This window comes from Ctenopharyngodon idella, chromosome 11 (assembly GCF_019924925.1).
Source record: "Ctenopharyngodon idella isolate HZGC_01 chromosome 11, HZGC01, whole genome shotgun sequence".
Classification (NCBI taxonomy): Eukaryota; Metazoa; Chordata; class Actinopteri; order Cypriniformes; family Xenocyprididae; genus Ctenopharyngodon; species Ctenopharyngodon idella.
In genome coordinates, this window is record NC_067230.1 from 13,974,993 (window position 1) to 13,992,140 (window position 17,148).

The window sequence follows — 17,148 nt, forward strand, 5'->3', positions numbered from 1 at the left end:
AACGGTCTCCTAATACTCAACTAAAACTCTAATGAGAGTAGTTGACATGTAGGTGGAATATTTCTTACAGTCAACAGAATGTCTAAAGAGGACCATCGAAATAAAGTGTAACCTAATTAAATAAACCTAATTTATTTAGTTTAATAACCTTTAATTTATTGTTATTTCAGTTTTATTCATTTTAGAACTTCAACTTATTTTAGGAGTTAGTTTCCAAGGCACCATTTCGAATTTTAATTTAAGATTTAAGTGAAGAAAAATTGACTAAGGCACTTTTATTATTATTTTTTTTTCTGCCCACATGGCCTTGAATACATCAGCAGAAAAGTAATTTCAGATGTGGAGAAAGTCATTACATATTGATTAACATTTTGTTTTGTAAAGTATTGTGCAGTGATGAATCATACACATAAATGTACTAAGAAAGTAAATAAAGTGTTGACTTTCTTTGAATATGCAAGCTAAAGATATTAAATATTTAATGTCACATTATATGATGTTAATAAATTTTGAAGAGTACGGGAAAATACAGTAGCTGAAGATTGTAGGAGAAGCAGCGCACTTCCTCACACAATGAAAACATGATGTGGAGCTCTTCCCCACCATATGCTGCTGAGGAGGCTCATTTACAGTGTTTGTGAGACTTTGTGCATTACAGCACATTCATAAGTGATACTACATTTTTTCTCTTCTCCTTTTTCCTCCCATTAGCACCAGAGGTACTCAATGCAGAGATCAAAGTAACATTTGAAATGCCCCGCAGGCAGCCATGGGCAGGGAAATGTCACACAACTGAGAGAGAATGACAGTGAGATGGATAGATTGACACAGATACAGACTAAAAAGAACGACAGAGAAAGACCAGGTGAGTTAAAAAAAAAAAAAGGTGGACGTGAGGGTGTGATGTTGGGTGGTGGGTCTTATTGGACAAGCATTAGGCGATATAGATAGATAGATAGATAGATAGATAGATAGATAGATAGATAGATAGATAGATAATTCATATATATATTCAGAATTGTGTGGGGACAAAACATCTCATTTTACAATAACCGGTCACTAAAAACCTGTTGACTGAACATTAATCTGATTATTTAATTATTCAGCTATGAATTATTAATTATTCTTAATTTATTTTCTATGTGCTAACCAACCCTATTACACTCCAGGCAGGTGGCATAATTTATCAAATATTTACTATAAAGAAGTTAAACTATAACTTGTCTCTATTAAAGGAATAGTTTGTGGAAAAATGGAAAACTTCTGAGTTATGTATCACACTGTAAACCCGGATAAGTTCTACTAACTCAAAAAATTTGAGGCAACTGATTGCCTGTTGTTGTTGTTGTTGTTGTTTTGTTTTGTTTTTGCAAGTTTGTAAACTTAAATATCATCAGTAAGCATAGCTAGTTTTTTTTTTTTTTTTTGTAAATTACAAATAAATATTAATTTAAATCAAAATATATATTTAGTGTTTTGTTCACCTTAATTTGATGCAACTCAAAGTTTTAAGTATAACCTAACCTGTGGGCGGATGATGTGAGTGTAGCTGATAGCCTACCAACTATAATTATACCATCATTATTATAAACAGCTGCATATTTTTGTAGCTATCGAAATAAAAATGCATGTATTTGTATTTGGACTTGAATTGACCTGCTGTCAAATCCAACTGCCCTGCAAATGTCTGGGTATCTGTGTGTGTGTGTGAAGGGAAAGCGTCTGAGTGCACGTTCAGCGACAACGTCACATTTTGGTGAAAAAAAAAAAAAAAAAAAACGCCACTAGAGGGCGTATGTTTGACATTAAAATATTTGATTATGGTTGAATCTATTTTTTCAAGTTCCCTGAACTCTAAACTTTAGCGGAGTTGTACAAACTCAAAAAATAACTTAAATCTCTGATAGATGTTGACTGAACTCAAAAATAAAAGTTAGTTAAACTTCCCTTCACCACAACCAACAATTCTGCTTCAAAAAGTTTTTTTTTTCTTTTCTTCTTCTTCTTCTTCTTCTTCAAATGTCTTTTTGTTACTAAGAAGACAACAGTATCAGAAAAGCTTGAGATGGAAAGTGAAATGTGTCAAGGAAAATATTAATAAAAAGTAAATATAATTTGTGAGCAGGATATTATTGTGCGTCTTTACAAGCTGTATTTTTTTTTTTTTCTTTCAAATTCAGCAAGTGTGAAAATATTATGTAATGCATATGTGTATTTAGCTAGCTATGAATACCTTTTGTGAGACAGATATAGGTGACTTTAATTAAAAACAAACAAACAAACAAAAAACACATTGGACATTGTTAGTAGAGAAAGTTGTTAAAGAGTTGTTACTTTCTTTAAAAAACAGTGCCAAAAGTGCAAATATTTTAAGAAACACAGTAACCCCAGGAATCACAGCAAACATCTCCATTTGATTAGCAATTTGCTCATTGTGATAAATAAGAGGCAATACATCACTGGAATGTGTTGTTCTGTGCTGGAATGTGCTCGTTGCCGCTGTTATCAGTTCTCTTGGCGCAATATTCAGACGAGCGTCGAGCATCCAAGCTTAACGTCATTGCGGAGACTCTCTGTTCATTCTGGTGAAATCACAAGAAAATAGAAAAACTATAAAAGGGCGGGTTAGAACCCAGGCCCTGTCTGGCACGCTTAACAAAAGTTGTACCACCAGAACATTAATGCACACAAGAGCTCTGTGTGAATCTATATATTTATTCACTGATGTGAAGAATCTCGGGGCTAACAATATTGTATTATTGTAGATGAAAGGATGAAACTATCACGTTAAACATGACTTCTGTGTCAATAAATTAAACCAAATGTACTATTAAAATTGATATCTGGACATTGTAATGCTATACATATCATTGCTATACATTTCAAAGTTACAAAGTTATGCCACTGGACATTAAACATAAAATTGATTCATTAAAATTCATTGCACAAATTCATTCTGTGGAATATTTTAATGGTTTCCTCAAAATATTGTATGATATTTTTTAAACACTTTTGCTTGCTACTGACTTAGATCTTAGATCGGTAGATCTTGAATGACGTGTGATTTCAAATCTCAAACCAGCGCATTTCATTTGAAATGTGAGTATCGCAAGTATCCTGCGGAGTCACTTCGTCCGGCTGCACTGCCTGCACCGTCTGTAGTTACGCCCCTGCGTGAGGGCAAGAAACTTCTTCAGATCATTTACTTCTGGTCTGCAGGTGGTTTCCGAAACACATCTTCATCTATCATTATACATTCATTTCATAATCTTGAGTGAAAAGAGGCAAATCACTCAGGTAGTGTTCATGCACTCCCTATGGCAATCATGTGTATACTGAACGAGGAGAAAAAAGAAAAAGAAAATGACATGCTAATTATTTTTCAGTTGCTACAGGGAACAAATGCACATTTTTTGTCTTTATCATGAATGTGCATTAGCTGTTTTTCCCAGTTCTCTCTGCTGTGCGGCAGTCTCAACCTTGTCTACTTTAAAACGAATAGCTTTTCCCTGCATATTTCAGCAATGCTAACCTAGCGTATAACCCACGGGCGTAAGGTTGACATGTTACTGACATCATCTCTCACGGGCACCTCCACTCAGGGAGGTTTATATGCTCTGGGCTTCTCTGAGACACCTTGTATAATCATTTCATTTCATTAGCCACAAGCTAAGCCCATGCTAAACCCTCTCTGGGCCCACCCCACCTCCGTTAGCATAATGTGCTTTTAATTGGATTCAGAAATATTCTTTTAAACCAGTCTAAGATTATAGATGTCAACAAACCGCACCGTGCTTCTCAGGAGAGTGTACTTCGTAATCAGCGAGACGCCTGCAAATTGCAACTTTTATTGTTTAGAATAAACACAAAGGGAGAGAGAAATAGTAAGCTTGATAGTTATCCAGTGCATTCACATCCAAAATATAATGGGAGTGTAATGTTATATTATGTGTAATCACATAAAATGGCACTTGAAGTAGCAACATTCTCTTGTAGCACAGAGATATATTTATGTAAGAGTCAGGGAAACACCATAAAGTGCCCTCTAAACTGTAATGAACAAAACATTCAGGTGCACATGGTTCATACAAAGGAAAAAAAAAAAAAAAAGTAAACAAAGGGGGAAAAGCTTCACCTCTCATCTTTTTTGAAGCTCATTTTGAAGGTCATTGCAAAAAAAACAAAAAAACAACAACAACAAAAAAAACATTGGACCCAATCTTTCATTGTACGGATGGAAACAAAAGAGAAACTTTTTTTTTTTTTTTCAAAATATCTTCTTCTGTGTTTCACAGAACTACATGGAATAGATAAAATTATTGTTATTATTTATTTAGTCACCAATAACAAAGATGCTCATCATGGCAATAATTAATTTTTTTTTTTTTTTTGGTTAGACTTTGTTTCAATAGTCCACATATTACAAAGCTCAAGTCTTTGCAAGTACATGTCAACTAACTCTTATTAATTTGCAACTACATGTTAACTAAGTCTTATTAGAGTGTTAGTAGACTGACAGGTTGGGGTTGGGGTTAGTAGAAGTTGACGTACTTGCAAAGTAACTGATAGTCAGTAGAATGTCTTTTGGAGAGCATCAAAATAAAGTGTTACCCAAGTAATTTGAAACTGTTCATGATTTTACTGTTTATATATGGTGTGGCATGAATAAATAACTTAAATAAATGTGTTTTATATATATCAAACAAGAAATTATTCAGACATTTTTGATATTTCTGATATATTTTTACTAGTGGGTGCAGGACACTATAGTTCATTTATGTAAGTGAGGATAGCAAAATAAAGTAAACTGTGACATATTATACCCCAAAATTCTTCATACAGTGGACTACCTGTAAAATTGATAAAAATGTCACATTTTATTACCATTTTTTTTTAACTGTAGTTAATAAATTGTATTAATGAATGAAATGTTCAAGGTGTCTGAATAAATGTTGGTTTGACCAATATATACATACATATATATATATATATATATATATATATATATATATATATACACTTTATTTTAAGGTGTTCTTGTTACAGTGTAATTAGGACACCTTAACATATAGTGTAATAGTGTAACTGAATATATTTTAAAATGTAATTTATTCATGTAATGGCAAAGTAGAATTTTCAGCAACCATTCAGAATCCTTCAGAAATCATTCTAATATGCTGATTATTAATATTCTTCTTATCGATATTCAATTATCAATCAACAATTTTTCTGCTTAATATTGTTGTGGATACAATGATAATTTTTTTTGCATTCTCTGATGAATAAAAAGAACAAAAAAACAAACAAACAGCATTTATTTGAAATAGAAATTTCAATTTAATACGGCCTTGTGGAATAAAAGTCATTTCTTTCAAAAAAAAAAAAAAAAAAAATGACAAACTACAATCTGGTAGTGTACGTGCTAGTCAGAATGTGCAAATTAAAATCACCCTTTGTTACCCTTTTCCTTACAACACACTAAACCACAGACAATAATACTAAAGCAAACTCGTTAATTATTACATACATGATACCCTATAGCACCAAAGTCAAGTACAGCATCCTTAAATGACCTCTAAACTTGAGTCCACGCTAATGAAAGAGACATTCTAAGTGTCCCTTCTTATGTCTGACAAAGAAAAAAAGAACTAATTAAATGAAGAGCAAAAGAAAACTAAGGATCTAAGAACCTGTGCTTTCGAGACAATTTTCCCATTGTAAAATGACAGCATATCTCCGCCCTAAGACCTTCTTTATTATCGCACTGATGGTATGAAGCACTTTAACTAGCTTGCTAAGACGACCACTTGTTCAAAAAGGGCATTAATGGGTATGTGTTCCTCCACCCCGCCACCTCCAACCCATTACATTCCCATCTGCAAAATGACGACGCTAATGATTAAAACAGGGGGCGCAGAGGAGGGAACATCACCCCCTGATCCTCTCCACTCCTCCCAAAGCACAAATAACGACACACACCATCCATTTACCTAAACCAGCGAGTGGCTCTGCTGAGAGTCCATTAGCAGCAAATGATGTTGGTAATATATTCCTGCACCACACACAAAATGAGCTTTATTATCCCAATGCAGCATTGCATAAATGAATCTTAGGTGATGCTGATATATCACAGGTGACACCCATGCAAAATTTAACCCCCTTCCATTTCAAAAAGAGGCCATATCCTTGGCCTTTTATTCATTAAAGGCCTAATGCAGTAAAATGTAACAGCTGACTTGGTTATTGCATTTTGTGTGTTGAATAAAATCAGGTTTTGCTTCATTAATTGTGCAATAAACTATGTCCTTCAATGCTAGTGCACTTGTTTAGGTCTTTTGACTCAATATATTTAACATGTAAAATAAACACCTAATTTTTAAAAGCCATTTTAGCTTGGTCTTTTTTTAACAAATAACAAAAAGGCTGAGCTAAACTAAGCTAATTGGTTGCAATTACTTACAGCTAATTAGAGAAAACTGTATAAAACACATCACTGAACAGAGCAAATATTTTTTTTTCTTTAATTCATATTTCACAAATGTATTGCTCTAATAGCAAGTTCCAGACACTGTTACAACTGGTTGAATCTGTTCTAGGTGGTTGAACGACTAGATTACTAGTTGGTGGGTTTAAGATCAACTAGGTTAGAATTGGACATCCCTAGTGCTAGTCTTAGCTGGTCAAGTGGGTCTAATTTAATGATTTTAGAGGAGTATGGGGCACTTGTCAGCTGGTCAGTTTAGACCACCTTTCTGACCAGCTGAAAAGTAGCTTGGCTAGCCTAGGAGACCAGCTAGACAATTTTAAATCAAATAAGGCCAACATACCATCTTAGATTGGTTGAAGCAACCAGCTATTTTAGGCATAGCTGGTTGAAATTGATAACCATGTTGCAAAAGACATTTGGCTGAATACCTAGACCACCTTTGGCTAGAATTAGCATTAGTAGTGCTAACATCCTTGGTAAATGCCCTACATTTTTTGGTTTATTTTGGAATCTTTTACCACTTTAGCAGGGTGTGCTAAGCACTAGATGACAGCTCCAAGAAAGCCTTCTGCTCCATGCCTCATATTTGCTTCAAACCCAACCTCTGTCCATGTCAAGTCCGCTCTCTCTTTTACACTTTCAGAGGCTGGAGAATTGAGATGATGGGAAGTGGATTCAAAAAAGGATAGATTTTGGAGGAAATTGGTGAAGGAGGTGTTGTTTGATAAATATCTTATTCTATGTGGGACTGTGGGTAAAGGCCTGCAAAACCTTGTAAAAAGGATCACAGAGCAGTCTCTTGTAGAGAAGTGATAAGGCTCTTTCATGTCTGAGGACCTCAGCTGAAATGTTTCCTGTAACATGCTTCCATCCTTTGATTATCAATGACATTAAAGCAACTGAATTTTAACCTGAACCACAACTGAAAAAAATGCAGTATATTTTTACTTTTAAATTTGCCTGAGAACACAGTCTACGAATAGCGTTATAACAAATTATATTGGAAAATGATCAGTATGTCCTTATACTGTATAATGATACAGCATCCATGAACTCTAAAGAGGTACAAACTATGATTCACACACATGCTGATTTTGCTGAGTTAGACGCGTTCCTGGGTCAGCATATTTTGTTGATCCTGGAACAACACTGCTGCTCAAAAAGTTTGTCCTAACCCTACCCATAACTTATCCCTAAATTCAGAGGGAAATGGTGAATAACACTGTTGTAGAAGCACCTAACCCTGGTTTTAAGCCTAAAATGACAAACTATAAATGTGTCCCTCAAATCTGATGGTTGATTGGAATGTTGTTCCAAGATCAACAAAGAAGTTGATCCAGGAACATTTTGTACTGTGAAATCAGGTTCTGCGTGATTCACAATGTCATAACATTCTGACATAATCAGTTGCATGATCTTTCAGATCTGCTAACTCAATTAAAAGACAAATTAGTTAATAGCAACCCTATTGAAAGCTACTACATGCAATCTAGACTGGAATTTTGATTTGAAGTAAATGCTGCACTTTTTAATGGCTATTAGTATAATCCTATAAGGAAATAATGTTATAAGATTAATATTTACCAGAATTAATATATATGATATAGGTTAGCTAGCTTAATCCCAGTCTTTTTTTTTTTTTTTACACAAATTTAAAGTTTACCAAAACTTTGTTTTCTGTACATTTAGAGACATTTTGGCATGTTTCGGGAGCCCTTGTAAAAACAGTTTTATCTGGTCAGTTTGGTGCGGTTTATTTTTGAAGGGTTTTTGGGCACTTGTCAGTTGGTCAGGCATAGAGACCAGTTGACCAACCCGCTAAATATCAACTTGACCAGGCTGAAAGACTGACCTAAACCAATTATGACCAGCTTAAAGGGTTAGTTCACCCAAAAATGAAAATTCTGTCATTTATTACTCACCCTCATGTCGTTCCAAACCCGTAAGACCTTCGTTCATCTTCGGAACACAAATTAAGATATTTTGATGAAAGTTTAAAAAAAAAAAAAAAGCAACGAAATTAGCACATTCAATGTCCACAAAAGTAGTAAAAACATGACAACAAAATTGTCAATGTGACTACAGTGGTTCAACCTTAATGTTACAGTGACGAGAAAACTTTTTGTGAGCAAAACAAAACAAAAATACAGACTTTATTCAACAAATTCATCTCTCCCTGTCTCTCCTCTGCTACGCTATTTTCATTGCAGCTTCCAGGTTCTACGTCTGAACGGCGGCTCAGTATTGGCCGACGCCTCTTCACGTGAGCAGCACAAGGCATGCGTGTGATGCTGACGCAGGAGCCGGCCAAAAATGAGCCGGTGTTCAGACGTACAGTAAACACGGAAACGCAGCACTGCGCCAACTGCTTAACAGACTGACATTGTAGAGGAAAAATCGTTGAATAAAGTTGTTATTTTTGTTTTGTTTTTGCGCACAAAAAGTATTCTTGTCGCTTTATAACATTAAGGTTGAACCACTGTAGTCACGTCGACGGTTTTAACAATGTCTTTAGTACCTTTCTGGACCTTGAATATGAATGTACTAATTTTGTTGCTTTTAAAACCTCTCGGATTTCATCAAAATATCTTAATTTGTGTTCCAAAGATGAACGAAGTTCTTATGGGTGTGGAAAGACATGAGGGTGAGTACTTAATGACATAAATTTCATTTTTGGGTGAACTAACCCTTTAACCTGCATTTTCAGCAGGACATTGGGGCCTTTACAATAAAATAGCAACAACAAACTACATAGGTAATGTGTGTCTGTCCTATTGGTGTTAAGCTAGGTGAATTTTTATCTCTGTTTTGCAAGTTGTGATAGATTCCTTCTCTATTCAAACTGTTATACACATTTCTTAAAGGAATCCCTTGTGGATAATGATATTGTTTAAAATTCATGGGCCTTTTTACAACTTGATTACTCTGAAAGGGCTATGGGCTGGTACACATTACCCTGTCAGAATTGTATTTCCTTTTTCCAGATGAGTAAGGGGCCAGTCAAGACTATTTTATTTCCACATTGATAAAATGATAAAACTCATAATAGTTTCCAGCTCTGGGACTGCAGGTAAGGTAACTAACGCCACACTACGACAATAAAGGCTTATTTGTCGCAAACGCAACAACTCTGTTTATTTTATTTGATTATTCTAGATACTGTATTAAGGCTACTCTAGCTTGCCGTGTCATTTTTCAATATTTGCGTGAATAGATTTAATTAAAACAAGTTTCTGCAATTCAGGCACCTGAAAAGTGTGTCTAACCTCTATTGTTCATTTATCTGTACAGGCATCTGTACAAGCACAGAACTCATGTAAGTAATGCAGTTCAAAGCTTTTAGTTTACCAACCCATTATCCTTACAAGCACTAAACATGGTTTAAGTTGACTTAATAGAATGACATACAGTGTACTATTCCTATATTGCACCTTGACCTTTGTGTAAAATCTTGTTTCAGCCCCTTTACAGAAAGACGCTGATAATGAATGGACTTGGTGTTCAGTAAAGATTTACTTGCAATATTTTGTATTTCTTTTTCTTAAATAACATCATAACAGTATGTTCATTATTTTTGCAGAAATTTGTAAAAACTAAGTCAACACTTTAACTTAAACTGCTTTCAAAATACACAAAAAAGAAAGAAAAAAATACACACAATACAGAAATGAGCTAAAATATTTATTTGAATAAATGGTCAAAAAAGATGGATAAGAACACATATCAACTTGTATCCTCCATCTGCTTGTCTTCCACCTCTGGCTGGAAAAAAAATAATAATAAAAAAAGATGTGATGAATTATATTTAATGTGTCATCTAAATGAGTCATCACTCACAATACATCCATAATTTTATCCTCACTTTAATGCATCTAATGCTATTTTGGTTAGACAATCAAGTGTCCTACATTGAAGTAAACACATGCCAAGGAAAGGATGAGTATATGGAAGCATGCCACATCAGACCACAATATACACTGCATATCCAACTTCATCTGGTGAATAATTATTTTTAAAAAATCCATCTGGTGAATATAAAAAGAAGAAGACATCTTGTGTATTGAGGGCTTGTTTACTGTCAAAAGTCTGACATTATGCACTGAATCTTTTGTCATTATTATTATTATTATTATTGAGATTATTATTGTTGTGCAATTTTTGGTTGCACAACAAACTGCGCTTGTAATTTCATGGACTTTTGGATTCTGGTAAAACAAAACATTGTCTTCTCCCCCCAACTTAGGTAATAATGATTGCAAAATCGACCTCTACTTGATAACACATCATTACCTAAAGAAGCTAGTTGAAGAGGCTGCTTAATTCTGTCGCCTCTCTGGCCATCTCCTCTTCTGATCTCCATTTGGAAGGAAGATCCTCACTTTCCCGGTCATGTTTCTGGAGCTGAAATATAAAATCGATCATTAGAACTTCCTATGAGAATCCCAAATGTCAGTGGCCCATAGTTATTAAAGTACTTGCCAGGCAGCACTGTATTCATATTCCTCAAACATTCAGGTTAGCGTTTCTGCTGAACCTCTGACCTCAGGTATTTAACATTCTGCAATGCAGCCCTGACCGTTTAACATATTAAAATCTCAGTTGAAAGATAACTTTAGCCTTGATTTTTATTATTAAATTCAATTCACGTTTATTTGTATAGCGCTTTTCACAATACACATCGTTTCAAAGCAGCTTTACAGAAAAAAAACATGTTTTTTTTAACAAAGAATCACTGTACTGTTACAAGCTCGACTCAGAGATGAGGGAGAGTTTAATAAAGTAATACGATAATACAAATAACTCAAAAGCTGCAAAAAAAAAAAAAAAAAAAAAAAAAAAAAAAAAAAGTAAATAGAACAGAGTGCACCAATATAACAGCTATAGAAAGACACAACCTGACAAACAACATGGGAAACACTAACAAGACAACAAGGTAACAAGACACACCTGTGGATACAATCAACGGGAACCAATGAAACAAAAGGACTACAAAGGGACTACAAAACTAGACACAGGAAACATTAAACTATAAATACAACATAAAAGTCCAAACAAACAGGAAACGTGTAACAATCACCACCATGTCAAGCACTGAACTGTGTTAAAAAAGTTTATATTTTAAAGTATTTTTATGAACTTATTAGCTAACAAAGCATGCTTTGTATAAAAAAAAAAAAATATATATATATAAATACAGAATATGCAATAGTTATAATGAAAATGAGAAGTGTTTTGCATCATGATCTGAGCTAACTTTATTACCTGTATGCATCATTGACTGGTGGTTTTAATTAATAAATAGTTGATATTTTTTTTTTAAGTTAAATGAATGCTAGCTAAATTATTATTTTAGGAAGTCTAGTCTAGTATTTATTATTTTTTTTTATTCTACAAAATGTGAGAAATGTCATTAACACACAACACAAAAAAATGTCTAAAATCCACAAAATTACACCAACTACATCAAAATACTTCTGAAGATTGATCTGAGCCATGAATAGATCTAGAACAGATTGGAAAGATGCATTTTCCAAGATTTCATGTAATAAAAAGTGCCTCCAATTGAAGAATTGCCAGGCTCTGAAAGCATGCTTGAATTTAAAATGGTTTTCCAGTAAAGAAAGTATAAAAACGGCTTGAACAACTACAGATCATACCATTTCAGTGCAAACCAAACACATTTTCAATGTAATCCACCATTGCTGACCTAAACTCAACTCATAGTCCTAAATACAAAAAAAAAAAAAAAAAAAAAAAAAGCTCTCAAGCCCACAACACTCAAGTGATGTGAAGAGGTAACTGGCCTTTTAGCTTTGAGCTCTTCATAAGAGGTTTGGAGTGCTTTCTATCAGTTTTTTTTTTTTTTTTCTTTTCTTTCTCTCTTTCTGTCTTTTAATATTGTGCAAATTGGAAGATACTGTAGAAGCATAGGGTCAAGTTTTCAAATGTTGGCATGTATTCTGATGAAATATTTACATACTATGTAAGGGATAATGTACAGTCAGCCGGTCAGTATGGCAAAATAAATTATTAGTACCCTGATGTATTCTAGAGAGACGTATAATTAAAAAATAAGGTAAGACACTACAGGCGAAGAGTAAAATGTTTAACTACTGTAACAGAAATTACCAGACTTCAGTTAATCACAGTACTTTAACACTGCAAAAAATGCCTTTTCTTATTTAGTATTTCCTGTTTCCAGTCTAAATATCTACAAATTCTTAAATCCAGATGCTTTTACTAGATAAATAAAATGATATCAGATTCGTCATTTATATTTTTTCTTGTTTTCTGGGGGGAAAAAAAATCTAAATGAATTTAGTTTTTGCTTAAAACAAGCAAAATTATCTGTCAATATGGTAAGAAAAATCCCTTTTCCTTTCTGTTGGTTAACACCGTATCCTAACTACATGTGATGCAATAAGATTCCAGCGACGAGCAATTTGACTGTCCACACTATGGACGCGACGCGACAATGAGAAGCGATAAAATCAATCAAAAACCACAGCCAATCAGAAGAGAGTGTGGGCGGGCTCTCTCAGCAAGAGCACAGCTGAAAAGGGCAAGTACATAGTAACATTTATAAATATTACACCATTTAAACATTATTTAAAGTACATATGGAGTGACTGAACCAATCTTTGTCATAGAATACACTTGTTTGTTCACATTGAGTTGACAGTTTGAACGTTCTTGTGCCCATTTATTTATTTTCAAGATCTGAGTTGAATTAGCCAGTGTTGTTTTCATTACAGCTAAAACGTTGGGAACACAGAACGATATTGAAACTCACATTAGACGCTTTTAACATTAAATAAAGCACATAAACAGTACCTGATGTTATCATTGCCATACTTTGTGTTGATGTTCCAGCCTGGCTGGTTAGGACAAAAACTCTGATTAACATGGAAAAGATGCCTTTTATCGTGTGTCGCAGCGTCGCAGCGTCTGGTTAGGACATGGCGTAACGGTTATTGTCATTGTTAAGGGTGGTTTGTATGTATGTTCTCCTGAGATTCTCCTCTGAATTTTTGTTTGTGGATTAAAGACTAATAAGGAGCTGTTTACATGACACCGTTTCCTCTACAAATGAAAACCTTTTATGCATTTAGGCCATTCATTTACAAGACAACATCATTTTGGGGGCCTGAAAACGCAAACTTGGGATTCAAAGTGCATGTTTTTGAAAATGATACCGTTATCGTCTCTGTGTAAAAACGCATATTTGTGAAAACTGTGATGTCATGCGCATACGTATTACGTGTTCAGTCTATAGGTGCGTAATGGTTTTTTAAAGTGATATCGCCAACTACAGGCCTGGCAGCAGAATACAGCGTTTTGAGGCGTTTTTGCGGATCCATGTAAAGGGGGATTGTTTTCACAACGGTGAAAAACTTGAAGGAAAAAACGTTTCCATTTTTAGTACATCATTGTCGTGTAAATGTACCATTAGATTGAATTCCTGAGTCATTAATGTTGTATAGTGGTGTGACATATACATGACTGTTAAAGGTTGCAGGATGTTGCTATTAAAACAAAATTCCAGCGATCTATCCAGCGATAAAACATTTGAATGCCCTAAACATTTCAAATTGTACATTAAACACATCTGCGTTAGATGCCATTTGATATAAATGCTGCATTGAGAAAAAAAAAAAAAAAAGTACAATTCTCACAGTTTCGTGAAACAAAACATCATTGTAATACAGTATATGGTTAAGCTGCCATAGGCCTTGTTTGAAAAGACATACAAAACTGTGTTGCAGCTGAGTGCGTCAGAGTTAGTTATCATCTGGTTGCTCTCTGCTTGTCTGCATTTGTTCTCCATCTTAAAGACAAACACGGTGCGAGCTAAGAAGCTGTTTTTTCATTCCATCAGACAGCATCACAGCGCCCCACGGTTCCCCTTGAGGTTATCTCAATCCGTCCATAAGATGAACTTTGGGGCGGAGAAGTGTTTTGGATGGGAGTAGAATGTAGTTTCCTATTTGTTTTCAGTGCTTGTAAAACTAAATGGAAAACCGTTCCTCAGATGTGAGTGATTCGGAGCGACACTTCAAGAGTAGATGCTCGTCAGTATCACATTTTTGCCGAGAGCAGAGAACAGAGGGGAGGGAAGTTCCTGGAAAAGAGCACAGCTGCTGTGAGCAGGAAATTCAGAATAGATCATGTAACACATGTAAGGATCTGTTTAGGAGTACATTTATTTCGCAAAAATGGCATTACTTTGCAACATTTTAAACCACTGGCTTATAGTATAACTTCACTTATGCATTAGGGGTGTAACTGTACACAAACATGACGGTTCGATATGTACCTCGGTATTGATGTCACGGTTCGGTACGGGTTTGGTACAACAGGAGGGAGAAAACTAAACATAAAATTGCTCTCTTTTTTATTAAACAGTGGTTTATTTAACAAAACGTGTCTCTCTCTTTAAATGAATTCATTTATAATTTACATTTCCTTAAAGAAATGTAAATTATAAATGAAAAAAAAAAAAAAAAAAAACACTATCTCAGTTAATGCTGTGGAGCTCTTTCTTGCACATTACTATGATATTGATACTATGATACTGATTAAATTCAGTTGCTGTGGAGACTGAATGTCTTGCCTGAGGTAAATGTAATGCTACGTGAGATACTATTCTCATGCTCGTTTATTGATGTCTTTCAGCGGTTTAAACACTGGTTGAGAGATTACGTGTAAACATGCATAGATCGTCTCTTCTTCTGCGCTTTTTCCTGTTGTAGCATTATTAAACAGCGTTGCATTAACGCATGCACCGCCTTCTGGATTGGAGTGTGAATCGCCTGTAACTGACTATATTCATTGTATAATTGCATGAACCAAACCGCTACGTCCGTACCGTACAGTTCGGGATGAACACTTGTACCGTTACACCCCTATTATCCATAAACTATAGTACATGTAATGTGCTAATTTTAGAGGGGTTTTGGCCAGTGGTCAGGTCGACCAACTAAACGGCAGCTTAGCCAGGCTGACCAACCAAATTAAATGAAGTTACATTAAAATAAATTATTAGAAATACTTTACATTATAATATTGTACTTATTACACGCCTCTCTGAAATGCTTGATTCTGATTAGTCAGTTGCAACATGATCTGAGGTCAGTTATTCCCCAATATTGACCGTCAACATTATGTTTAATGATCGCTCATCCGGGTACTTGAGGTGCTTCGGTAACCCTTTAGTATAGGGAACACATATAAACTATTAACTACAACTTTTCCCTCAATAAACTCCTAATTTACTGCTTATTAATAGTTAGTAAGTTAGTTGTTAAGTTTAGGTATTGGGTAGGATTAAGAATGTAGAATAAGGTCATGCAGAATAAGGTATTAATATGTGCTTAATAAGTACTAATAAATAGCCAATATTCTAGTAATATGCATGCTAATAAGCAACTAGTTAAAAGACCCTAAAATAAAGTGTTACCGGTGCTTCTTTCCTGTCTCTCATATCACTCTGCCTAGTTTCATTCAAATGCAGCTGGTTCGATCTTGCGCTTCAGTTATAGACTGTATTTCAATCATGAAAACTCTCAAAGTAGTTTTGGCATGTTAAGAAATATAAGATATGCTGCCGCTGCCTGAATAGACACACACATCCTGTAGCAGATCTAGACAGGTGGAGCTGGGGGAGGTGGAGGGTTTAAGAGTTAATGTATTATTAACAAACATGCATTAACAATAAACAAAAGTATAATTAAGGGATAATGTACATCCCGCTGGTTGTTATTGCAGAATAAACCCCGACAGGGTGATCAGGCATCATTGCATCACCCTTAAGGGGTTTATTCTGTAATAACAACTGGCTGGATGTACATTATCCCGCTTATTACATAACCACTTGCCACACAAGTATCTAACTAATGTTAACTAATTAACTCTTATTGTGAAGCATTACATTTTAATTTAATTTAATTTAATTAACATAGGGTTAGGGTTAGTGTAGTATAAAGAAAGGATATAACACATTTAAAATTTTTAGTCTTTCTCTCCTAGAAACCCACACCAAAAATATCCATGACTTATATTACACTAATCGGTGCAAAACGACATGATATGTACTGCTCCAGCTTCCTCTTGAGCCATTTCATGGGGTCTTCAAATATGGCATAATAGCCCTCAACTGAAATCCAGAAAGATGGAACAGAATTATTCTATCATGTCCAATCTCCACAGGGAGACAGACACTGAAAAGGCAGCAAATTCCAGGATTGCCATCTTAATCTGTCACATGAGCAGTGTGGATAGGCCGCTGTCTGGATTCTCTACTTTCTGACACAGCTCTGTAACTCCGCCATCACTGGAGGCATCCACTCAAATGTTCGATGATATGCACCACTACATCAGACTAGCAAAAGAGGAATGTTCACCGGGCATGCAGCTTGGAGCGAGGCTCCGTGGAGATACTTAGAAATCAGAGCTGGAGTCGAACCGACTGCCTAGGAATGCTCGAATAAGAAATTGCATTATTTTTCCTAAAAGTGCCACTGCTTATGGCACCAAATACAAATGCAAAAATGTTTACATTCACTGAAGACTTTGGAGTGCTGTAGATGGTTGGTGGGGTGTTTCTATGCAGTTGCTAATGTATTTTGATGGGTTTTCTGGGTATTTACGAAGGCATTCCT

At 34.9% G+C, this 17,148-nt stretch overlaps 1 protein-coding gene across 8 annotated transcripts in view; it reads right to left on the reverse strand.

Annotated features, from left to right (window-relative positions):
• Nucleotides 1-10,155: 10,155 nt before the first annotated feature.
• Nucleotides 10,156-17,148, reverse strand: part of fhit (fragile histidine triad diadenosine triphosphatase) — a 311,803-nt gene continuing 304,810 nt past the window's right edge. For 4 of the 8 annotated variants that reach the window (XM_051912050.1, XM_051912045.1, XM_051912049.1 and 1 more), the window contains 2 exons: nt 10,778-10,888; nt 10,156-10,249 (listed from right to left, as the gene is read on the reverse strand). In XM_051912050.1, coding sequence (XP_051768010.1) covers nt 10,787-10,888 — 102 coding nt within the window. In that variant the 3' untranslated portion in view covers nt 10,156-10,249; nt 10,778-10,786. Of the gene's footprint in view, nt 10,252-10,777; nt 10,889-17,148 lie in introns of all 8 variants that reach the window. The other 4 variants (XM_051912051.1, XM_051912046.1, XM_051912052.1 and 1 more) reach the window with 2 other exon arrangements.